The sequence below is a fragment of the Elephas maximus genome, chromosome 22 (assembly GCF_024166365.1).
Source record: "Elephas maximus indicus isolate mEleMax1 chromosome 22, mEleMax1 primary haplotype, whole genome shotgun sequence".
NCBI lineage: Eukaryota > Metazoa > Chordata > Mammalia > Proboscidea > Elephantidae > Elephas > Elephas maximus.
The window spans coordinates 59,682,773-59,708,544 of NC_064840.1; the positions used below are offsets into that span (position 1 = coordinate 59,682,773).

Here is a 25,772-nt window from a genome sequence, read left to right on the forward strand (position 1 = left end):
TACATATTTTAAACAAATTTAGCAAAATATCGTACATGCTGATTTGTAAACTTTTTTTTGTAGTTAGTAATAAACTATTTCCTATTTCATGAAATTTTCTCTTAAAAAAATAATTTCATTTAAATTTGGACTTGGGAACTGCATCATGTTCTAGTCTGTTGATGTATCAAAATTTGTTTGACCAATTCCTTGTTGCTGGGTATGTTGGGTGCTTGTAAGTTTTTGTTAATGTAAATCACGTGTGGTATTCTCTCACATAAATTCTTGGCAAAGCATTAGATAAATTTGATTTATTTAAACAGAAACACTAAAGCTGCATTTCTTTTTCTTAGGGTACCAGTGACTCTGTTAAGTATTTATGAGAAAATTAAAAATACACACTTGTTTTATAGTTGGCTGATATGGCGACACCAAGGATTTAGGGAGATCTCCACCACTGTCACTATCGTAAGATCTGTTGCTGTGGTCCAGACTTTTTCACACTGCTAATGTCCTGCATAAATATCAAAGCAGTGGATTCACTTTTTTTTTTTTCTTTCTTGATTCTCTTTAGCCTGATGAAGTCCTCCGATGTTGATCAGGATTTATTTACAGACAGTTACTGCAAGGTGTGCAGTGCACAACTGATATCTGAATCTCAGCGCGTGGCCCATTATGAGGTAAGAACGGCTTTTTCCACTCAGTGTCTGACTATGGAAGAAAGGATAGTGTGTGTCCTGGTTGTAGTACGCTAGGACATGCCCCTCTGGGCTTGGGTCAGGTTTTATGAACAGCAAGGCTTGAGGCTTCACAGTTTAAGGTCAGACCAGAACAAATGTACATGTGCAGGGCTGGCAGAGGAGGGTGTCACTCTCAGGCTCTGGGTAGTGCCCAGAGTGTACATTTATATATTTTTCTTTGCACCTCAGCCCCTAGAGACTCAGTGGTCTTTCCTTACTTGTTAAATCTGTCATTGCTTATCCTTGAGGTTCCTTTCTGGGATGTGGGGCAAGATGCATTAGTGTCAGCTCGTCTTTCCTTCTGTGGCCCTGAAGAGAAGCTCCGAGGCTCTTTGTTAATCACTATAGAGAAACACGGCAGTGTGAGTGATTCAGCAGCAACGAGTCCACTGTGTCCTCTCAAATTTCTTCTGCCTGATTGCTGATGCCCTGAATGTGTTTATCAGAGCTATAGCAAAGTTTTGAAACCCAAATAGTCTTCAAGGACATAAATCAGTGGCTTTAGCTGTTTTGGATGGGAGAACAAATGGCTGACTTCTGGTCGTCTATTGGGAGTTCAACTCCTAACCTAAAGGTTGATGGTTTGAACCCACCCAGTGGTTTTATGTAGTCTTTTCCACTGCTATGCATAAGGTTTTCCCTGGCTAATTCTTTTTAGAGTCACTACATGATTTAAAGTTAGGAAAGGTGTTCGTCAGGGTTGTATTCTTTCACCATACCTATTCAATCTGTATGTTGAGTAAATAATCTGAGAAACTGGACTATGTGAAGAACAACGGGGCACCAGGATTGGAAGAAGACTCATTAACAACCCGCATTACACAGATGACACAAACTTGCTTGCTGAAAATGAAGAGGACTTGAAGTGCTTACCGATGAAGATCAAAGACCACAGCCTTCAGTAGGGATTACAACTCAATATAAAGAAAACAAAAATCCTCACAACTGGACCAATAAGCAATATCATGATAAGTGAAGGAACTACTGAGGTTGTCAACGATTTCATTTTATTTGGATCCACAGTCTACACCCATGGAAGCAGCAGTCAGGAAATCAAAAGGTGCGTTGCATTGATCGAATCAGCTACAAAAGACCTGTTTAAAGTGTTGAAAAGCAAAGATGTCACCTTGAGGACTAAGGTGTGCCTGACTCAAGCCGTAGTGTTTTCAATTGGATCATATGCATGGGAAAGCTGGACAATGAATAAGGAAGACTGAAGAAGAATTGATGCCTTTGAATTGTGTTGGAGAAGATTATTGAGTATACCATGGACTGCCAAAAGAAAGAATAAATCTGCCCTGGAAGAGGTACAACCAGAATGCTCCTTAGAAGCAAGGATGGTGAGACTATGTCTCACATACTTTGGACATGTTATCGGAAGGGATCAGTCCCTGGAGAGGGACGTCGTGCTTGGTAAAGTAGAGGGTCATCGAAAAAGAGGAATACCATCAACAAGATGGATTGACACAATGGTGGCAACAATGGGTTCAAGCACAGCAATAATTGTGAGAATGGCGCAGGACCGGGCAGTGTTTCATTCTGTTGTGCGTAGGGTTGGTATGAGTCAGAATTGATTCAGTGGCACCTAACAACAACAACAACAACGGTGGCTTTATGGAAGAAAAGGCCTGATGACCTGCTTCTGTAAACATTACAGCCAAGAAAACCCTGTGGAGAAGTTCTACTCTGTAGCACATGGGGTTGCTGTGAGTCAGAATTGAGTCAACAGCAATATATATTTTTTTTAAATTGGGATCAGAGTATTAGAGAAGAAAGGCTGGCTTGTCTGAGAGGGGAGCAAGGTGCCACAGATGGAGTAAAGGAGAGACAGGGCCCCCAAGGTGCTGAGACTGCCCAGGGCATGCTGTTTTCAAGAAAACATATACCAGTGGGAACATGAGTTTTTAAGTATAATAACTTGTAAGTCATTTTAGATTGGAGGGCTTAGCCAGCCATTTTGTTTTTGTCTGATGAGTCTGACAAATACCAGTTGTCACTGTCACTCACCAAATTCCTCTGAGCCTCAGACTGCTCAGTGCACAATGGAAATAATAATACTAACATGCATATACATGTATACACAAACACAGTCATGCCGACCCTGTGTGCTCCTCAGGGTTTTGTGATGACCAGATGAAATCTTTTGAAACGGTATTTATGAAAATGCGTTGGAAGCTAATGTATGCCAGATGTGCAAAGTTCTATTATTATTCATTATTAACTCTTTTGGTAGTAATATTTTGATGAAGGTCAATTGAACTTACTCTTCAGAGAAAATTTAAAAATCAGCATCTGGGAAAAAAGTAGATTTCTTTTGCCAAATGGAAACCAAGTGCCAGAGGAAGGGAATGTGAATGCAAAAGAAAAGGGAAAAAGACTGTCTATTGAAATTGAGAACTTTGCTAGTTTCTGAGGTCATTGGTTTATAAACACAGGTGGTTTTATTGATCCATGTCATCCTGTGCCCCCCATTAGGGAAATCAGGGAGTCTGTCCTTGGTCTGAAATTCCATAGCCTCCTATAAGTCCTTTGTTTTCTCCCTTTACTAGAGTTCTTCTGTTCATTTTTCATCATCTTAGTAGATTCTTGAGGGCAACTACTGGGTGTTATTCATTCGGTCTTCCGTAGTCCCTGGAATAGTACTTGTACAATATAGGTGTTCCGTCAGCATTTGTTGGATGGATGAATGTGTTACAAAAGTTATCCCAGTGACACTGTCCAGCACTGCTTCATTATCACCTGAGCTGGAAAAGTCATATCAGGAAATTGAAGACAATGAAAGCACATTTTTCAAAAAAAGATCTAGTTAGTTGCTCAATGAAGGGTTTAGTTACCTGATTTCAAGTTTTCCTGTTTACATACTGTCCTCTTGCTGTGGACCGTTTTAATTGTTTAGAGACTGTGTTAGTATTTGTTGAACATAGGAGAGAAGAGATAGAGAAAATAAAGCAATTATGATAATTTGCAGTTAACAGTGTTATACATCATCAAAACAACATTAAATGCACTCCTGTTAAACATGGATGGGGACAACTGAATGATGGTCTACTCTCTGCTCGTGGCAGAGGTGGGGCACTTCCTTCAGCGAGAAAAATAGCATGTGAGGTCTTGCTGCAGAACTGTAGGGGGCTGGGAAAAGGGCGTATTCAAGATAGTCAAAATCAAACTCATTGCCTTTGAGTTGATTCCGACTCAAAGCGACCCCATGTGTGCAGAGTAGAACTGTATTCCATAGTATTTTTACGGTTGTGAACTTTTAGTAGCAGATCTCCAGGGCTTTCTTCCGAGGTGCCTCTAAGTGGACTTGAACCTACAACCTTTCAGTTAGCAGCTGAGAACTTAGCTATTTACGCTACCCAGGGACTTCTATAAGGAGACCTTATGCTGCTTTCTGGTCTTCCAGCTTTGGTTAGGACACTTGCCCCATTTCCACACCTTCATCTCTGAAAGGATGGCTTGTATAGAGAGAACCTCCAAGGCCATTTGAGAACTGACATTCCCTGGGAAGGGAAAAGATTAAGAGCTTGGCTACATCATGCTGTTAAGTTTTTAGGTCTTTGTATATTCCAGATTCAAACAAGTGAGCCATCACTAAGACTGATCGTGGTCAAGGAAGTCTTCTTAGGGACTGTCAGGACTTCTTCAGGCCTCAATGGATGGGTTAAACTCAGGGGTTGCTGGAATCAGAAGTCTTAATATCTGCAAGGAGCATTAAGGAGGCCTAGCCTGGCAGGACTGGAGCATTGTTAGGGAAGGGGGCTGGGCAGCAACATGTATAGGTGGGGGGGGGGTCAAGGGTATACAGGAGAGCCTGAACTCTCGTCCTGTTGGCAGGTGAGTCTCTTAGGCATTTGCGAGTGTGACATTATGATTGAGCATTCCCGAATGACAGTCAGGCAGTGGTGGCCAGTGTACTGTTACAGAAGAGAACAGCTTTTTAAATGACTTTTGCTGAGACTAGTATGCTAGTGCTCTGAAGTAAGAGAGAAAAACAAAACAGATGGGTTAATGGCTAATAGCTATATGCCCCATTTAAAAGGCCGAACCTTTGTACAGGAGGACAAGAAAAGCTAATGTATGTCTAATAGACCAAATCTTTCCAGGCTATACTTTAAAAATCTCTTTTTGCATACGCAGCCATGAGGTGGAAAAAAATGAGAAACATAAGGACATTATTATTTTTCTTACTTGCTGAGCATTAATAACATGTTAATGTTTCAGTGGAAAATATAATTAGATGGTGTCTCTGTTCACTGGGTGAATAGTCTGAATCAATAGAACAAGTAGACATAGACACAGAAGGGAAAAGAAAGCTTTCCAAAGAGAGTGCCTGAGTGTTACAGAGGTTAGAAAGAGTTGCCCAGTGAGGCTACTTGAGTTGTTTGCTAGAGTTTCAAGTAGGTGAAGAATAATTTTCCGCAAAGGGAAAGAGTTGCTTGCATGAGTGAGGGGGTGGTTTCTCTGGCATGTAGGAAGAAAAGGAGTTGTATAGGGCAGACCATGAAAAAAAGAAACCAAGGCACAGAAAAATTATTTTTTTCTTTTTTGAGTAAAGCCAAAGGAAGAAGATGCGTGAGCAGATCTAGAAGGAGACATAGAGTAACCCTTCTTGGGGACAGTGAGTCCAACACCTTGGTACAAAGGTGCCAGCCTCTATTGCTCACCCCGTGCTATGAGCCCTAATGCCCTTTGTGTGCTGCTGTGCCACATGGCTAGTTAGTTGCTCCTTGCCTAGTCAGTGGTGGAGGCATCATAGCACCCCCAAACAAGGTTGTAAGTTTCCTGGAGGGCAGGCATGGTCCATGTGTTGATTTTTTAAAATTTATTCTAGCAGCACACACCATAGGGCTTTGTTGATGGTTCTTGCTCACTGGCACTTATTCATTGATAAAGAGGCCAGGTGGGTGGGGGGCACTGGAGGAGGGAAGCAGTAGGGCAAGCGTAATGGGGGCATCGGAGACTGTGCAAGAAGAGGACATACATTCGGAAGTCAATCTGGACTCAGGAACCAGCCTACAAGGTAAAGGTGATGGTTCTGTAATTATGGCAAAGATGACCCTGCAAACTCATGGGAAACTATTGAAATAACTCTTCAGTCTTAAGCATGTCAGTTCTGGTGAAAAAAACCCACTAGCCCACCTGGGAATGGCAGAACCCAGTGTTGTTAACTTACCAGCGTAGCAGCAGGCACGCTGAGCCTACAGAGACACGCTGAAACGATTTTCCTCTTTTACCTCTTTTTCTTGTACGTGCTTAGCTGCTAATCAAAAGGTTAGAGGTTCAAATTCACCCAGAGGTACCTTGGAAGAACCTCCTGTTGATCTACTTCCAAGAAATCAATCGTTGAAAACTCTGCGGGGCACAGTTCTACCCTGACACACATGGGGTTGCCATGAGCCGGAATAGACTTGATGGCAATTGGGTTATTGTCTAGCTTCTATCTAACCTAGTGAAACAACTGAAAAGACACTCTTGTGGCTTCTGTAAGTCCTGTAGGAGATGGAATGTAAGTGCTCTGGAGGCAGACAACAAAGCGAAAAATAATGTCCCTGACATATGGTGGCATAATAAACTGTTTGGCTGCTAATCGAAAGGTCAGCAGTTCAAATCCACCAGTTGCTCCCAGGAAACCCTATGGGGCAGTTCTACTCTGTCCTATAGGGTTGTTATGAGTTGGAACTGACTTAATGGCAACAGTTTTTTTGTTTTTTGGTTTAACATGCGTTGATTTATGTTTCATGAGTTTTCAATGCCACGACTGCCTTTATTCTTGCCTTCTCTTCTTTCCTTCCTCAGACCTTCTTCTCGACTTTGCTTCTTTGTTTTCATTTCCTTTTCCAATTGCTTGACTAAGCATGCAGGCTGGACAATGTCTTTTTGATGTACCAGAGTTGTGGGTTCTACCAGGTTGCATTTCTGCAGCTCATCAGTCCTGCCGGGTACCTCAGACTTCAGCTTCAAACTGCAGCACTGGCAGGGCTCACAGGGTTTGCAACTACTGGCAGTATTGCAGGTGATGTGCTCCTGGAGGTGCAAAAGCTACCTGGATGAGGGTGACAAAAGGTCTTTACAGCAGATTTCCTGCTGAGGTGCCTTCTTTGCACTTACATTGGGAATTACTATTTCAGCTTTTCAAATATCTTGAAATCATGACATGTGTAATTTCTCCCAGATGTGGTCGGTATGATTATTGCTACACTCTCCCAGGTTAAAGCAATTCTGAAGTTACCCTTCATACCGGTGGAGGACTTCAACCTATCCTTGAGTCCTTGCTAATCTTTAACCTGTTTCCTTGACCATTCCACTGAAGATTCCTTGAGCTTCTGTACAATTTGTAACTATTCATATATTCATTTTTTGTTTTACTTTAGCAGGTCCAGCATGGTCATTTTGCTTTTTGTCAGTTATTATTAATCAAAATAGTTCAGTGGTACATAAAATGAATGGCTAATTGAGAGGTTATAGTGAAGTAAACAACAACAGGCTGAAGAAAAAAAAACTCAGCTCACACAATACACCCACTGGCTAAGAACAGTTGCTGTATGGTGTGCTTAAGGCACATTGGTTAAAACATGCACAGTAGCTTCTGCAGCATGAGTTCCCATTTGCTGAGACCATAGAGTATGACTCAGTAGATTTTAGGAGTTAAGCCATTGGCTAGAACTCAATCGCACGATACCACTTACTGCAGGGTAGTTGGGAAGTATGACATAAATGTGTAGCCAGGAGAAAAAGTGTAACGGAGTCAACAAACTTGTAAAATCATCTCTGTGACAGTTTGCCCTTCTGGTCTCTGAATATCCATTTCACAGTTTTTCTCACACATAGAACACACTCCTCCCCGTTACACAGAAGCCACCTCGAGGCCTACCCAGGGACTACACCCAGCACAAAGTTCAAGATTTCCGGGAGTGGAGTGGTCTTCTCCATCTGATGTGGATGTGACTTTCCTAGGTTCATTAACTTATGAGGAAAAGAAAAATGCTATTGCCCCTGCCCCACACGAGAGTGGTGGAGCAGGATGGCCTGACAACAGTAAAATCCCCCATTCAGAAAAAGAATGAAGACAAAAAAAAAAATAATAATAATAATTACTGACCAGTCATTGCAAAGATCCCCTTTTCAAGGAGTGGGGAAGCTTCTGGAATAGATTCTGCTCTTCTTGTCTGGGAGGGACCTTCTCGTTCATTTTTCTCAATGATTCCTGAATCTGCCCTCCAGAGGGTCTTCCATCTCCATTATCCTTTTTGGCTATATCTGAAGTGGGTTGGGGGCCAAGGCAGTGTTCATAGCTCAGTGCCTGCCCTAGGTTGATGTAAGTCTTGCAGAATATTCAAGATTTTTCTAATTCAGGCTCATAATTTCTTTAGTAAAACTCTTCACTCAATAACATAAAAGGTTTCTAATTTACTTTCTTTCAGAAAACTTTGTGTCAAAATAATACAGTTCTCTTCTATGCACAGTTTTCAAGATTATTCATTCATTTATTTTTTTGTTCTCTCATCCCTGTTACTTTCTCTTTTTTCGAGGTAGCTACATTGAGGTGGGAAGCCCTGGTGGTGTAGTGGTTAAGTGCTACAGCTGCTAACCAAAAGGTTGGCTGTTTGAATCCACCAGCCGCTCCTTGGAAACTCTATGGGGCAGTTCTACTCTGTCCTATAGGGTCACTATGAGCTGAAATCGACTCGATGGCAATGGGTTTGGTTTTTGGTTTTACCTTGAGATTGTCTAAAAATAGGTGGGAAGACTACATCCTTAATCAGATTTTTGCCAAAAGCCTGAGTGACAGCGTTCAATTGAAAAGTCTCACTTGGTCTTCAGCACTCAATGCCTTTTAAAATTCCATATCTCCCTCTCTGGTGTCTAGAAGCAATTAGCAATTGGCTTTTCCAACTCTTCAAGTCCCTGATTTCTGAATTATCTCTATTCCATTTTATTTCTATCTGCTAATGGTGAGTTACATTCTGTACTTATTTCTTTCATGAAAAACTTGACCAAGCGCCGATGACAAACAACCAGTAACAAACAACACACATACGAATGTCCTGTTTCTCTCTTACAGCTATATGTTCTAGGCAGGCGGTGTGCCTTCCAAGGTATTATAGCAATGGTTTTGCCAATATTTTGCCACTGCATAACATGAATCTGCTATATCCATATCCTTCCCATTTGCCATCCATCTGCTAAGCCAATGGCATATATTTTATTTAGTTTTTTTTTTGTTATGGAAACACTCCAATTTCTATGTTAGATAAAGTAGGCCAACTACTGTTACAAACAGTATCTCAATTATCTTAGAAATAAAAGTTTATTTCTTGCTCACATTTTGGCCCCTCTGGGTTTTGGAGGGGCACTTTGTACCACATAATCATTTAGGGCCCAAGCTGCCAGAGGCTTCACCGTGTTTAATGTGTTGCTTGTTCTTGGCATTGCCCTGGGTATCAATATTGAGCTGGCAGCTGGGGGACTGAGAGGGACTGTGGATAATTGTGCAGGACATTTTAGGGGCCAGGCCTGGAAGTGGCAACATCATTACCATCCACATTCCATTGACCAGAACTCAACGAGTGTTTTCTCTTTACTATAAGAGAAGCTGGGAAATGTGGCTTAGCTGAGTGCCCAGGAGGAAGATGAAACTGAACTGGTGAACATACAGCATTGTCTCTGCTGCACAGCATATGTGTGATACTGTAGGGGGCAGGGCAATTAGGAGCTGCTTTGGGATGTTGGGAGTGGGGAGTGTTGGGGAAAAGAAAGAGAGAGGTAAGGCTGTGATTTCCAAGGCAGTACTCTTGGCAAGAAAGAAAGGCCTGGTGATCCACTTCCAAAAATTTAGCCACGGCAAACCCTATGGATCACGACAGTCCAATCCTGTTGTGCATGGGGTCTCCATGAGTTGGGGGCTGACCAAATGGCAGCTAACAAGTCTTGGCAAAAAAACCAAACAAACCACTTGTGGAAATAGTGTCTGGGGGCTGCCATGAAGAAGACATCTATTTCATTACGGTGCCTGGTAGGAAACTGATGCAAACAATATGCTGTTTGTCTAGAGGATAAAGGAATAGCATGTTACCGAATTAGAATTTCTCTCCATTTCCCTCAATTTGATTGGTCGAGCATGAGAGATTTTCCAGTCAGAACTTGGAACCTGGGTGCTGAGTGGCACCACTGACTCATAGGATCCCCCCCTGTGCCTGCCTAGCCAAGTCCAGCCATCTCTCAGAACTGAGCTTTGTGGCCCTGGGTCTTTGAGCTGCCACACCACACCACGCTGTAGGAGGTGCTTCCAATCACGTGCTGTTGCTGAGGACACGTTCATGGTATCTCAGTGTCTTCTTTAGATGGATATTTGGGAGAAATTTCTCTTCATTCTCACAAAAAAAGCTGTTCCTCTCCTCAGTGGCTATGATGATAGCTTCATGGATAAGAATCAGCAGGAACCCAACCCCCTAAACATGGACATTGATCCCGTCCCCACCTTCTCACTTTTCAATCATCTCTGACATTAGCTACCCACGCAGCACACTGTCTGACCTCAGCCACCCAGAGCTAAGGCAAATCTCGCAGGTTAAAAGAACACTGTCCTTTAGACAGTCAAATACGCAGATGTCAGCCATGAGTTTGGGAGTCCACATGACACCCTCTCTTTCACCTCCTGGCTTCCTCTTCTTTGGGTTTGACAGTTCACTTGAACAACTCACTGAACTCACGGAGAGTACTGTACTTGTGATTATAAATTTATTATAGCAAAAGGATACAAATTGGAATCATTATAAGGAAGAGATACACGGGTGAGGTCTGGGAGGGTCCCCAACACAAAGCTTTGGTATCTCAAAGAGGACTCGTCACCCTCCCTTCGCTGACCAGGAAGCTCTCTGAGCCTTCATGTTCCAGACTTTTACTGGCCAGTCCTGCATGATAGGCTAATCATACCTTCTGGGACTAGTTGATATCAGCCTCCCAGGTGAGTCTTTTCTGTTCTGGCTAGCCTCCACTCACCAGCACAAATCCTCGGGTGTGACCTGGAAGGCACCCCAATTACTCCAAGGGCTATTGCTCCAGAACCAAGGAAAAAGGCCACTTTAGTAAAACTAGGTACTGTACTCCACATTGGCTGACTCGTGTTTCTTACAGACACTTGAATCTATGACTGTTTTTTCTGCTTTGCTTTAGCCATCAAATTTATGGCCGTGTCCAGCAACTAAACAGCATTTATGCATTTATTATACTCAGTCCACTTCTGGCTTTATTATTTTCTTCCCTCTGTTTTATTTTAAATTTCCATCTCTCAATTATTTATTTTATCCTTTTGTATTAAATGTAGATATATTTTGAAATGAAGGCTTTGAGGAAAGTGGTGGGATATAAATATATAAATATTTAAATGTTTATTTTAACATCTTATTCATATTTTGAAGAGGCAGTAAATTTACCTGATGCAAAATTTAAAAGCACAAAAGTGTATGTATGTAAAAAAATCTCCCACCTATTCCTGTTTCCCAGCTACCCATCTCAGATGAAACCAACGTTACCAGTTTTCTTTAAATATTTTATGTATATAGATGCAAGTTTGTATTGCCTTTTATATATTTTTCACAGATGACAGCATGCTATTTGCTCCACTTTTTATTTGTTTTAATTGTGGCATAGATTTTCATTATGTGAATATATCATAATTTATAAACAAATATTTATTGAATTGACTAATAAATCCTGGTAGCCTTAATAAAATCTTGTAGTAACAAGACTTTCTCCCTGTGAACACATGCTTAGTAAATCATCAGTCAGCTACTTTTTGGATCCTGGCCTGTACTGACTGGTTACTGACAGTGACAGTCTTTCTTCCAGCTTCCATTCCCAGCATTCACTTGAAGACCTATGCACTCTGACCTCCAAGTCACTAAGCCACCTGAGGTTTTTTTCTTTTAAAGATATTAGACTTAACTGGCAAAAATGGCCGGCCTTGATCATTGAGCTTTTTAAGAACTACCTGTATAAGATCAAACTGACAACAGCAACTCAAAAGATTAGACAGGATCTTTAGGGGGCAGAGAGTTTATGTTAATGTGGGAGGAGCAACTCAGAGAAGGAGGGTGAGAATGGCTGTGCGACTCAAAGAATGAAATCAATGTCACTAAATTGTACATGAGGAAATTGTTGAACTGGTATGTGTTTTGCTGTGTATATTCCCAACAACAGCAAGAAAATAAATAAAATTTAGGAAAAAAACCGTACAAGATATTAGCACAGCGGATTCTGAGAGGCTATGAACCTAAGTAGGTGGCCTTGAGTGTTGATCTAAGCCATGCGTCTTTACCTAAACATCTTCTGATACTTGGAGAAGGTGATGAGGACAGTATGCTCTCCTCATTCTCTGTGCTTTGAGAATTTAATGAGCTTCCACAGGCTTTTTCTAAGATGATTTAATTTTGGGTAGAATTTTTTCTAGCTTTGAGTCCTGTCACATTCTCTGAGGATCACATATAGGCAGAAAGTATCCATGCTACCTTCAAATTCCTGCCTCCTGTGACACCTGCTCCTTCCTCCATAATTAGCCCCTTTAGCTCTCCTTGGTCTCTGGCCCTGGGATCATTTTTGTCATCACTATGCCCAGCTGCTAAAATGGCTCTTATGTCTACTCTCTACTGAGTCAAGTATCGAAACAGTCATTTCTTCACCCTGAAAAACCTACAAGAAAATTTGAAGATTTTTAGATTTTTCTAAGAAAACAGGAAAAATAGAACAAAACCTTTTTCTATCGCTGCCCCAGATAGTCCTCATCTGAGCCACTAGATTTCCTGTTCTGCCCTTGCAGTCACAAATGTTGCCCCGACTTGAGGAGTCTTCCTGACTTTTGGTTCAAGAAGTCCTACCCATTTATGTTTTCCCATTAATTCCATGTAGCTGTTGAGTTATCGACTGGGCTGGTTCTATGTTCCACAAACTTAGCTTCTCTGCTTTTTCCCCAAACCAGTGCCTCTTATCTTGCTCTCTAGTTCTTTGTGATCTTAAAGCCAGCCATCATCTTTATCTGGAGGGCCCTTGAAGATCTGTCACTTGCTTTAAAGACCCAAAGCCACGTTTTTTTTTTTTTCTCTTTTTCTACTTCATGGAAAGGCTCTTGCTTCCTATTGGCTCACCTGCTAAATTCCCCATTTCCTGTCTGTGGAATGAGTTCACTCTCAGTTTATCCTTAGAGCAGGAAGAACAGGTTTAGTTATAAGAAGAGCTTTTGATGTACTCAAAGTCAGAAGACCTGTGTTATAAGTACAACCTTCGTTAAGGCATTTAACCCTTCTACGTTTTAGTTCCTTCTTCTGTAGCATGAGAATGTTAGGGGTCTTCTTTCCTTTTATTCCCACTCCTCATGTCCATTTCTCTTCATCCCCATAGGTAGCCAATATGTTTTTGTTTTATATTGTATGTGTTCTTAAAAATGTGCATTGCTTTGTGAAAATTTTTTTAAATAAATTTTTATTTTAGAACAGGATTCAATTTACAGAAAAATTGCAAACATAGTACAGAATTTTTCTTTATACCTTGTACCCAGCTTCCCTTATTGTTAACATCTTACTTTATTATGGTACATTTGTCCCAAGTAATGAAGAAAGATTAATACATTATTAATAACTAAAGTCTATACTTCATTCAGATTTCCTTAGTTTTACCTAATGTCCTTTTTCTGTTCTAAGTCCCATCTAAGCAAAGATATCACTTTGAGGACTATGGTGTGCTTGACCCAAGCCATGGTATTTTTAGTTGCTTCATATGCATGTAAAAGCTGGACAATGAATAAGGAAGGTCAAAGAAGAACAGATGTCCTTGAATTACGGTGTTGGCGAGGAATACTGAATATACCACGGAGTGCCAGAAGAACAAACAAATCTGTCTTGGAAGAAGTACAGCTAGAATGCCCCTTGGAAACGAGGATGGCTAGACTTCGTCTCACGTACTTTGGACGTGTTATCAGGAGGGACCAGGCCCTGGAGAAGGACATGATGCTTGGTAAAGTAGAAGGTCAGTGAAAAAGAGGAAGACCCTCGATGAGATGGATTGATACAGGTCTGCAATGATGGGCTCAGTCATAGCAATGATTGTGAGGATGATGCAGGACCGGGCAGCGTTTCATTCTGTTGTACATAGAGTTGCTATGAGTTGGAACCAACTCGATGGCACCTAATAACAACAAGTCTCACTCAGGGCACCACATTATATCATGTCTCCTTATGTTCCTTTATACTGTGACATTTTCACAGACAGCACGTGTTTTTGATCATGTTGACAGTTTGAGGAATACTGTTCAGGTGTTTCATAGGATGTCTCTCAATTGGGGTTTGTCTGTTTTTTTCTTACCATTAGTCTAGGGTTATGCATTCTTGGGAGAAAGATCACAGAGGTAAAGTACCACTTTCATCACAATAGCGGTTAAGTGCTACGGCTGCTAACCCAAAGGTCGGCAGTTTGAACCTGCCAGGCGCTCCTTGGAAACTCTATGGGGCAGTTCTGCTCTGTCCTATAAGGTTGCTTTGAGTCGGAATTGACTCGATGGCAGTGGGTGGTGGTAATCAATAGTATGTGCCATCAACAATATTTATCACTGTTGATGTTGACCTTGCTCACCTGGCTGAGTTAGTGTTTGTCAGATTTCTTCACTGTAAAGTTAACTCTTCTCCTTACCTCTTCCCTTGTACTCTTTGGAAGGCAGTCACTATGCACAGTTTTGACATGTATTTTTAAATGTACACAAATGGTATTTTAATGCCAATCTTAAACCTTTTCTTGCTATTTCATTCTGTAACATGTTTCTAAAAACCATCCACGTTCCTGCACGTATGTCTAATCTGTTGCTTATAACTGCTGCATCATATTTGATAGTGAGCATCTACCATTTTTTTACTCTCCCATTCCTTCAGGGAGGAATACCTAGATGGCTTTCAATGCTCCACGACTACAAGCAATGCTCTGACAAACATCCTTAAACATGTTTGCTTAAGAACATCATGGGCAATATAGGAGAGGTCAACTTAACTGGACTAAACCAAAAGCAAAGAAGTTTCCTGAATAAACTGAATGTTTCGAAGGCCAGCGTAGCAGGGGCAGAGGTTTGGGGACCATGGTTTTAGGGGACATCTAAGTCAACTGGCATAATAAAATCTATTAAGAAAACATTCTGCATCCCACTTTGGAGTGCGATGTCTGGGGCCATAAACGCTAGCAAGTGGCCATCTAAGATGCATCAATTGGTCTCAACCCACCTGGAGCAAGGAAGAATGAAGAACACCAAAGACACAAGGTAATTATGAGCCTAAGAGACAGAAAGGACCACATAAAATAGAGACTACATCAGCCTGAGACTAGAAGAACTAGAAGGTACCCAGCCACAACCGATGACTGCCCTGAGAGGGAACAGAACAGAGAACCCCTGAGGGAGCAGGAGAGCAGGGATGCAGACCCCAAATTCACATAAAAAGACCAGACTGGGACTAGAAGGACCCCGGAGGCCATGGCCCCCAGACCTTCTGTTAGCCCAAGACAGAAACCATTCCAAAAGCCAACTCTTCAGACAGGGATTGGACTGGAATATGGGATGGAAAATGATACTGGTGAAGAACGAGCTTCTTGGATCAAGTAGACACATGAGACTATGTTGGCATCTCCTGTCTGGAGGGGACATGAGAGGGCAGAGGGGGCCAGAAGCTGCCCAAATAGACATGAGGGGAGAGAGTGGAGGGAAGGACTGTGCTGTCTCATTACGGGGAGAGCAATTAGGATTGTATAGCAAGGTGTATGTAAATTTTTGTATGAGAGACTGACCTGATTTGTAAACTTTCTTTTAAAGCTCAATAAGAATTAATTAAAAAAAAAAAAAAGAATATGAGGATTTTGCTGGGATCAATATACAACCAAGAGTGAACTTTGTGGGTCAGTAGGGCACTTTATTACTTAATTTGATCAAGTCCTGATCTACTGTTACCGGCGGGGCATAGGGGCTCTCCTGTCCCCACACCCTTGCCTATGATTGACTCTCATTTTTCTACTCTGGCTGATATGTGATGTCTTATTGTTTTAAACTGCATTTCTCTAATTATTATAGAGTATGAACAAATTTTCATGCACTTATTAGTCCTTTTGCTTTCTTTTAATTTATTTATTTTGTAATTCCTATTCTCATACTTTGTCCATTTTTCTCTTGGGATTCTTATCTTTTTCTTTTTGATTTCCTTGTTGGATTAGGCATTGTAAATGTCTTCTCCCATTCTGTCATATACCTATTCTTCATGGTGTCCTTTGTTAATTTTGTTTTTATGTTCGGTAATTTTTTGTAATAAACTTAATGAACTTACTGCGTTACAGTTTTTTGAGAAGTCTTTCTCATCCCTGTTTTTGTTGTTAGTCGACCCTGTGTATAACACAATGAAATGCAGTCCTGCACCATCTTCATGGTGGTTGATATGTTTGAATCTGTTGTTGTGGCCATTGTGTTAGTCCATCTCATTGAGGATATTTTTCACCTTAGCAGGCCCTCTACTTTATCACATATAATGTCCTTCTCCAGCTATCAGTTCCTCCTGATGATGCATCTAAAGATAGAGTTGAAGTCTTAGACAATATTCTGTGATCCATTGGCTAATTTTTGGATATAGATTGCCAGGCTTTTCATCCTATCTGTCTAGGTCTGGAAGCCCCACTGAAACCTATGCACTAAGGTGTCCTTCCTGGTCTTTGAAATACCGGTGACATAGCTTCCAGCATCATAGCAACACACAAGTCTCCACAGTACAACAAACTGACAGACAGGTGGTGACATCATCCCTAAATCATAAAAATATCATGTATTCTAGCTTCTATTAATTTTATACCTGTATTGTTCACATTTACGTTTTTATTCTATTTAGAGTCTTTATATACAGTGGTGGGTATATATTGTGTCAGGCAGGACTCCAGTTTGATTTTCCTGTACATAGTAAACAAGTTTCCTTCCATCATCTACAATTCATTCTTTTTCCGTAATTTGTGTTGTCACCTGTCTTAATTATCTAGTGTTGCTGTAACAGAAATACTATGAGTGGATGACTTTAACAAACAGAAAGCTTATTCTCTCACAATTTAGGAGGTGAATTCAGGACGCCAGATCCTAGAGAGGCTTTCTCTTTCTGTCCATTCTGGGAGAAGGTCCTTGTCATCAATCTTCCCCTAGCCTAGGAGCTTCTCAGTGCAGGGACCCTGGGCCCAAAGGACCTGCTCCTCTTCTGCTACTTCTTTCTCGATGGCATGAGGTCCCTCTCTCTGCTCACTTTTCTCCCTTTTATCTACTGTAAGGTAAAAGGTGATGCAGGCCACACTCCAGGGAAACTCACCTTACATCTGATCAGGGCTGTGACCTGAGTGAAGGTGTTGCAGCCCACCCTAATCCTCTTTAACATAACCTAATCTTGCCTCATTAACCACAGACAGAGGTTAGTTAGGTTTTGCAATATATAGGATAATTACATCAGATCGCAAAAAGAAGACAACCACACAGTACAGACAGTCATGGCCTGGCCCAGTTGACACATATTTTTTGGGGACACAATTCAATCCATGATGTCACCTTAACCATATGTTAATTTTTAACATAGCAAGAGTCTGAATTGAACCTTTCCATTTTGTTCCATGATTCTGTTTGTCTTGATATAGGTCAGTCCATACTGTACTTAACTACTATGCCTTGCCTCATAATACCTGGGAGAGGCAAGCAACATCTCTTTGCTCTTCTTTTCCGGAGCTGACTTAACTATTTGTGGATTTTTATTTGTCCATATAGGTGCTTGAATAAGTTCACAAACCCACTATAACTTTTGATTGGAATTGATTATAAGAATTGATTTGAAGAGATTTATGTTTTTATAGTATCAAGTCATCTTATCCTAAAGCCGGGCTATCTATCCATTTATTTAAGTCAAATTGTTTTAAGCCAATTTCTAGATTAACATTTCAGAGAAGTATAATTTAAAAAATATGTGAAACATGAGCACATAGACAGTTTTTGTAAACTTTGGTTTTTAATGATATATCTATTGCTATCTATTCTTTAATTTTTTTTTTTAGCTATTCTTTTGCCAGGGCTTAATCATTGTTATTCACTTAAGCTACAATCCTTTTGAGGACAAGGGCCATGCCTTTAATTTCTTTTATTGCTGTCTCCACATAGGGTATTGTCTTAGTTATCTAGTGCTGCTATAACAGAAATACCACAAGTGGATATCTTTAACAAAGAGAAATTTATTCTCTCACAGTCTAGGAGGCTAGAAATCTGAATTCAGGGTGCCAGCTCCGGGGGAAGGCTTTCTCTCTCTCGGATCTGGGAGAATGTGCTTGTCCTCAATCTTCCCCTAGTCTATGAGCCTGTCAGTGGAGGGACCCTGGGTCCAAAGGACACACTTGCTCCTGCCTTTTTTTTCTTGGTGGTAGGAGGTCCCTGTGTCTCTCTGCTGGCTTCTCTCTTTTATATATCAAAAGAGATTGACTCAAGATACAACCTAGTCCTGTAGATTGAGTCCTTCCTCATTAACATAACTGCATCTAATCCTGCCTCAATAACATCATAGGGGTAGGCTTTACGACGCATAGGAAAAACACATCAGATGACAAAATGGTGGACAATCACACAGTGCTGGGAATCACAGCCTAGCCAAGTTGACACACATTTTGGGAGGGACACAATTCAATCCATAGCAGGAGTATTCCGTAAATATCAGTTTTTTAATTAATTGACATTCAGGGTAAATATCGTATTGGTGATTATTTTTTCTAGACTCCTCTTTTCTTTTGTCTTCGCTCACATTTCTGTTTTCTCCCTTTTCACTTTGGAAACCCTGGTGGTATAGTGGTTAAGAGCTCAGCTGCTAACCAAAAGGTCAGCAGTTTGAATCCACCAGGTGCTTCTTGGAAATCCTGTGGGGTGGTTCTACTCTGTCCTACAGGGTTGCTATGAGTCGGAATCGACTCGACTGTAACAGGTCTGGTCTTTTATGGGTACCACCTCTCTTTCTTGTTGCTTCCTCTGTGTGCACATGCCTATTGTGGCTATGTAACAGCAGCTCACATCAAACTCCCCTTATCCAGTGAGGCTAAGCACTTTTTTTTTCAGTGTGGTGTAGTTCCTCTGGGGATGAGTAATGTAACGTCAAACTGAGCTGTGTCAGTAAGTCAAGGTGAGTTTTCACCTTTACACCACTGCATTCCCAACCATTAGAAAGACGTTAGCATTTATTGGCAAGCTGTCTCCTAAATATCCTGTAATAAAAAGTCAAAATATGCATTTTTTTCCAATTTTACCCTCAAGCTGCATTTTCATTACCACATTTTCTTTGCAAAGTGCTATAAAGTTCTTTATTGAAACTTTTATTGTTTCAGGAGCTCCCATAGTAGTCTCCTTTGATCTAAGGGGAAAAGATAGTTTTATTTTCTTAAAGGAAAGTGTTAAAGTGGAGTCACTCATTTTGCCAGTGATGCACCTGACCCTGCCCTATTGGTTGTTCCTACCTCATATCTGCTTTTCAATCTATGTAATTATGATGGTCCAGAGGCAGGAATTGACCTGTAGCCTATCCAAATCCATATAATGATAAGCTCTCTGATAAGGAGATTTTCCTGGTTTAAAAAGTGTTTCAGTCTGAATGTGTCACCATGCAGAGAAATAATCAAGTCAGTTTGCTTTGGAACTGACTGTAGTGGGAAGTTAGGGCCAAGTTTGAAAGAAGGTAATTAAAAGTCTAGTGCTGAAGAAGCTGAGGGCACTAACAAAGCCCAGTACCCCTTGGCTGTAGTGCTCTGAGGAGCCAAAAGTCTTTGAAATGCCGTGACATGCCTGAGATAAGCGATACTGTGGATGGTATTTATGGACTAATCAATATTCTGACTCTGTTGACAAGGAAACAAAGTTTTGAAGTTAATCCAATGTCACTGGATCTCCACGGTGTTTAGAATTTTTCATGAACTGTTTTCTGAGGAGAGGAATATGAAGTACTGTTTACTACATTAGTGCCTTGAAGACCCAAATGTGTTTGCTCAGAAAAGCAATCCTGTAGCTAAAATATTAATGTGGCAGGGTTGCATATGCTCTGTTTAATAACAATAAGAGCCAGGCTTGATCGGAAGGCCCTGGGATATTCCTTAAATCTTTGAAAGATACGGAGAGCACCCAGGATGTAACTTGCTTCGCCACTATTCTTCATTCATCTATGGTTGACTGTAGAATTCAGAGTTTGTCCTCTGGGAATATTCAGCCTGGGAGACTGCAAGTCTCTTCAGCTTGCTTTTGTGACAATGATGTACAGGAGGACACCCTGGCTAGTGTTCTTATACTACTAGGTCAGCCAAGTAGTGCAGTGTCTGAGAAGGGAATATCTTGCACTCTCTTCTATCTTAGGAGCATGACTTTGAACAGCTCAGGATACCCTGATGTGTGCCTCTGCCTTTATTCTCCTAACATTTTTTTTAATTTCCATAAAAACGTGCATAACGGAATGTTTGCCTATGCAACAGTTTTTACATGTACAATTCAGTGCCATTGATTACATTCTTCATGTCGTGCAACCATTGTCACCATCCTTTTCTGAATGATCCCACCACCATTGACATAAACTCCATGCCTCCTAAACAGTAACTCCCCCTTTCTCCCTCCCTCCCCCCCCAACCTCTAGTTTTTATACATTTACCTATTTCATCAAAGTGAGATCCGATGGTAATTGTCCTTCTGTGACTGACTTATTTCATTCAGTATAATATTGTCAAGGTTCATCCATGTTGTGGGATGCATCAGGACTTCCTTTCCCTTTATGGCTGAGTAATAGGTGGTGTGGTGGTTAAGAGCTGTGGCTGCTAACCAAAAGGTTGGCAGTTCAATTCTACCAGCCGCTTCTTGGAAACCCTATGGGGTAGTTCTACTGTGTCCTGTAGGGTCCCTACGAGTCTAAATTGGCTTGACAGAAACCTGTGAGAGCTGGAATTTGATGGGACTGCCTTGTTTTTCTGGGTCTTGCGAGTTCACCACCTTTGACAGGGTGTAGTCCTACCACTTTTGGATGGCTTGTTTTAGTAGAAAATATTTGAGTTTTCCTTCTGTAACAGGTTTCTAGCTTGCACAGGTTCTGGCTTTTGCAGGTTTTACTGTACTACATTTTGCTTATCCATTTATCTGTTGATACACGTTTAGGTTGTTTCTACCTTTCGGCTGTTGTGAATAGTACTGCAATGAACATCACTATACAGGTTTCTGTTTAATGTTCTTCCTTTAAAATATTTTAGGTATATATCTAGGATTGGGATTGCTGGGTCATATGGCAGTTCGATATTCAACATTTTGAGGAACTGCCAAACTGTTTTCCACAACGGCTGTACCATTTTGCACTTCCACAAACAATAAATTCCAATTTCTTCACATCTTCACCAACACCTATTGTTTTCCATTTCGTTGATCATAGCTATTCTAATGGGGACGAGATGGTATCTCATTGTGGTTTTAATTAGCATCTCTCTAATTTTTTTTTAATGGCTAATGATATTGAACATCTTTTCATATATTTCTTGGCCATTTGAATATCCTCTTTAGTGAAAGTCTGTTCAAGTCCTTTGCCCATTTTTTGACTGGATTGTTTGTCTTTTTGTTGTTAAGTATCTCCTGACATATTTCTTAACATTTACATTGTGTAACGCACTGTAATAGATTTCATTTTCCTCCTCCATGGGGATGCCTAGATGAAAAAGACAAAGATCTTGCACTCATGGCAAGCAGTGGAATTAAGACAGGAGCAGAAATGAAAATCATACAAATAAGAAGGGTGCAAGTAGCATTAGCGAAACATAGGTCTGTCCTATTCATGACAGAGATTTAGAATGAGTTGATTGGAAAAAAAATGCAATTTGACCTATTCTTCTTTATTTAATGAAATGTGTGCAGGTAATATAAAGAACTGCCTGTGTTCTTCCTGTGGATTCAATTTGTATGCGTATTAAATAATTGAAAAGGGGATATGTGGTTGCTTAATATACAGGACGATGTCCTTAATAGAACAGTACATTTCAGAGAATTAAGGCTGCAAAAGGTCAGACTTCAGGATGTCTTGCTTTTCTGGATTTTGACATTTGTCGTGTGCAACCATGAGGAACTATTTATTCATGTCGTCAAGGAATTTCTAATTCACTGAATTAGAAACGACGACAACAACCAAAAAAAAAAAAAGAAACAAACCAAGACCTTGATAGTGTTGCTTAGTGGTTGCTTCTCCAGAGGCTTGGAGGAAGTTTGTAGCTCCAGGTACCTCAGAGACTACTCATACCCTGAGCATTGATTCCTCATCTGCAGTGACTTTAGAATGTTTCTCAAATTGGGTACCTGGACATAATCTTGAAATTCTGCAAATTCTTTTGGGCTGTTAAAATTTTGTTTTTGATGATACTTTTTAATGGATACTTTTTGCCAGGTATAAAGATGAAATCTTTCCTTTTTCTATGATAACAATTAAAAGAGATTTTTGGAGGATAAGACTTTAGATTATTAAGTAATTGTTTTTCAGACAGGGGTCATCAGATCCTTGAGAATTTTATTCTTGTGGACTCTTAAGAATTTCTTCTTTTAAAAGGGAGCCCTGGTGGCATAGCAGGTAAGAACTCAGCTGTTAACCAAAAGGTCAACAGTTCAAATCCACCAGGCGCTCCTTGGAAACCCTATGGCGCAGTTCTACTCTGTCCCATAGGGTTGCTATGAGTTGGAATCCACTCGATGGCGAGTTGGAATTGACCCAACGGCAATGGTTTTTTTTTAGTTTTTGGTATTTTACTTACATTTGAGAAACATTGGTTTAAACTATATTGTATATGCAGATCCACTACTGCATTACTTACCCTTTTTGGGACTTGATTTTTAAATTGCTTTTAGGCTAATAATCTCCAAAGTTGGCCACCCACTATTTAGATTATTACATGAGACAAATACCTGGACTAACTGATTTAGTAATATCTAGGACTGGGACCGCTGCTCTATGTTCACCATTTGAGGAACTACCTGTTTTCCACAACAGCCGTACCATTTTGCATTTTCACCAATGATAGTTAGGCTTCCAATTTCTTCACATCTTCACCAACACCTATCATTTTCCACTGTTTTGATCACAGCCATTCTAATGTGGATGAGTTGGTATCTCATCATGGTTTTAATTCGCATCTCCCTAATGGCTAATAATATTGAACATCTTTTCATATGCTTGTTGGTCATTTGAATATTTTCTAGTGAAAGCCCATTAAAGTCCTTTGCTCATTTTTTGACAGCGGCATTTGTCTTTTTGTTGTTAAGTGTTTCCTGACATATTTCTTAACATTTAGATCGTGTAAACGCACCATCATAGATTTCATTTTCCTCCCTCCACGAGGATCCCCAGATGAAAAAGACAAAGATCTTGGACTCATGGCGGGCAGTGAAGTTAAGACAGGAGCAGAAATGACAATCCTACAAATGACTGTCAACACCAAGAGATATTGGTGTGACTTAAAAAAAAAAAGTTTAAATAGCTGCCTTTCTTTGTTCGCATTAAGAGCATCCTAGAGAGTCTTTAGAGCCTCCAGAGCCTTAGGAGAAAGCTCTGAATGGTGAAGTGGGACACACTGGTAATTTGGGAAAAAAGAAACACTTTATGTTCCTTTACGTCTGTCTCTGTTTTTGTTTCTCTGTGTCTCTGTCCATATATCAGAGAGAGATAAACAGAAACAGTTTTTGATTTATGTACACATAAGACCAAAAGACCAGTTGTGGTCAAGTTGATTTCAACTCATGGTGACCCAGTGTGTGTCAGAGTAGAACTGTGCTCCACAGGGTTTTCAATACTGATCTTCCGGCAGTAGATTGCCAAGCCTTTCTTTCGAGGCACCTCTGGGTGGCCCCAACCCACCAACCTTTTGGTTAGCATTCGAGCTTGCTAACCATTTGCACCACCCAGGAACTCCACGTATATGCATACATATAGGTATAAACAGGAGCCGTGGTGGCACAGTGGTTAAGCGCTCATCTGCTAACATAAAGGTTGGTGGCTTGAACCCGCCAGATGCTCTGTGGGAGAAAGACGTGGAAGTCTGCTTCTGTAAAGTATTGTAGCCTCAGAGACCCTACATAAACACGTATATACGTATACCAAAAACCCAAACCCATTGTTGTTGAGTCAGTTCCCTGTGGGACAGAGTAGAACTGCAAAGGTTGGCAGTTTGAATCCACCATTTGCTCCTTGGAAACCCTAGGGGGCAGTTCTATTCTGTCCTATAGGGTCCCTATGAGTTGGAATTGACTTGATGGCAATGGGCACATGTGTTTATATACATACATGTGTATATATATATATATATATATATATATATATATATATATATATATATATATATATATATATATATATATATAAACACACATGTGTGTATATAGAAATGCTGGTGGTGTGGTGGTTAACAGCTTGCCTGATAACCAAAAGGTCAGCAGTTTGAATCTACCAGCTGCTCTTTGGAAACCCTATGGGGTAGTTCTGCTCTGTCCTATAGGGTTGCTATGAGTCAGAATCGACTCAACAGCAACAGGTTTATGTATATATATGCCAAGAAATTTAGAAGACCACTACCTGGCCAGCCACCTGGAAGAGATTCATATTTGTGCCCATTCCAAAGAAAGGTGATCCAACAGCATGTGGAAACTATCGAACAATATCATTAATATCACACACGAGTAAAATTTTGCTGAAGATCATTCAAAATTGGTTGCAGCTATGCATTGACAGGGAACTACAAGAAATTCAAGCCAGATTCAGAAGAGAACGTAGAATGAGGGATATCATTGCTGATCTCAGATGGATCTTGACTGAAAGCAGAGAATACCAGAAAGATGTTTACCTGTGTTTTATTGACTATGCAAAGGATTTCGACTGTGTGGGTCATAACAGATTATGGATAACATTGTGAAGAGTGGAAATTCCAGAACACTTAATTTTGCTCATGAGGAACCTGTACAAATACCAAGAGGCAGTTATTTGAAGAGAACAAGGGGATACTGCATGGTTTAAAATCAGGTAGATATGTGTCAGGGTTGTATCCTTTCACCATATTTATTTAGTCTGTATGCTAAGCAAATAATCCAAGAAGCTGGACTATATGAGGAAGAATGGGGCATCAGGATTGGAGGATGACTTATTAACAACCTACATTACGCAGATGACACAGTCTTGCTTGCTGAGTGAAGAGAGCTTGAAGCACTTACTGATGAAGATCAAAGACTACAGCCTTCAGTATGGATTACACCTCAACAGAGAGAAAATAAAAATCCTCACAACTGGACCAATAAGCAACATCATGATAAATGAAGAAACTACTGAAGCTGTCAACAATTTCATTTTATTTGGATCCATAGTCAATGCCCATGGAAGCAGCAGCCAAGAAATAAAACGATGTATTACATTGGGTAAATCTGCTGCAAAAGACCTCTTTAAAGTGTTAAAAAGCAAAGATATTACTTTAAGGACTAAGGTGCACCTGACCCAAGCCATATGCACGTGAAAGCTGGAAAATGAATAAGGAAGACCTAAGAAGAATTGATGCCTTTGAATTATGGTGTTGGTGGAGAATATTGAATATACCCTGGACTGCCAGAAGAATGTACAAATCTGTCTTGGGAGAAGTACAGCCAGAATGCTCCTTAGAAGTGAGGATGGTGGTGGTGAGACTTTGGCTTATGTACTGTGGACATGTTATCAGGAGGGATCAGTCCTTAGAGAAGGACATCATGCTTGGTGAAGTAGAGGGTCAGAGAAAGAGAGGAAGCCCCTCAGTAAGATGGATTGACACAGTGGCTGCAAGAGTGGGTTCAAGCATGGCAATGATTGTGAAGATGGCACAGGACTGGGTGGTTCTGTTGAACAAAGGTTCTTTTTGAGTTGGAACCAATGGAATGGTACCTAACAACCACAACCACGTGTATATCTCCAGGGGGAGACAGAACCAGACAGACATACATAGGAAGAGATAATATAGAGTAGATGCTAA

The 25,772-nt window shown here is 40.6% G+C and overlaps 1 protein-coding gene across 1 annotated transcript in view; it reads left to right on the forward strand.

Moving 5' to 3' along the window:
• Positions 1-557: 557 nt before the first annotated feature.
• ZMAT4 (zinc finger matrin-type 4) overlaps positions 558-25,772 on the forward strand; it is a 290,640-nt gene continuing 265,425 nt past the window's right edge. Inside the window, exon 1 of the mRNA XM_049865500.1 lies at positions 558-659. Coding sequence (XP_049721457.1) covers positions 558-659 — 102 coding nt within the window. The remainder of the gene's footprint in view (positions 660-25,772) is intronic.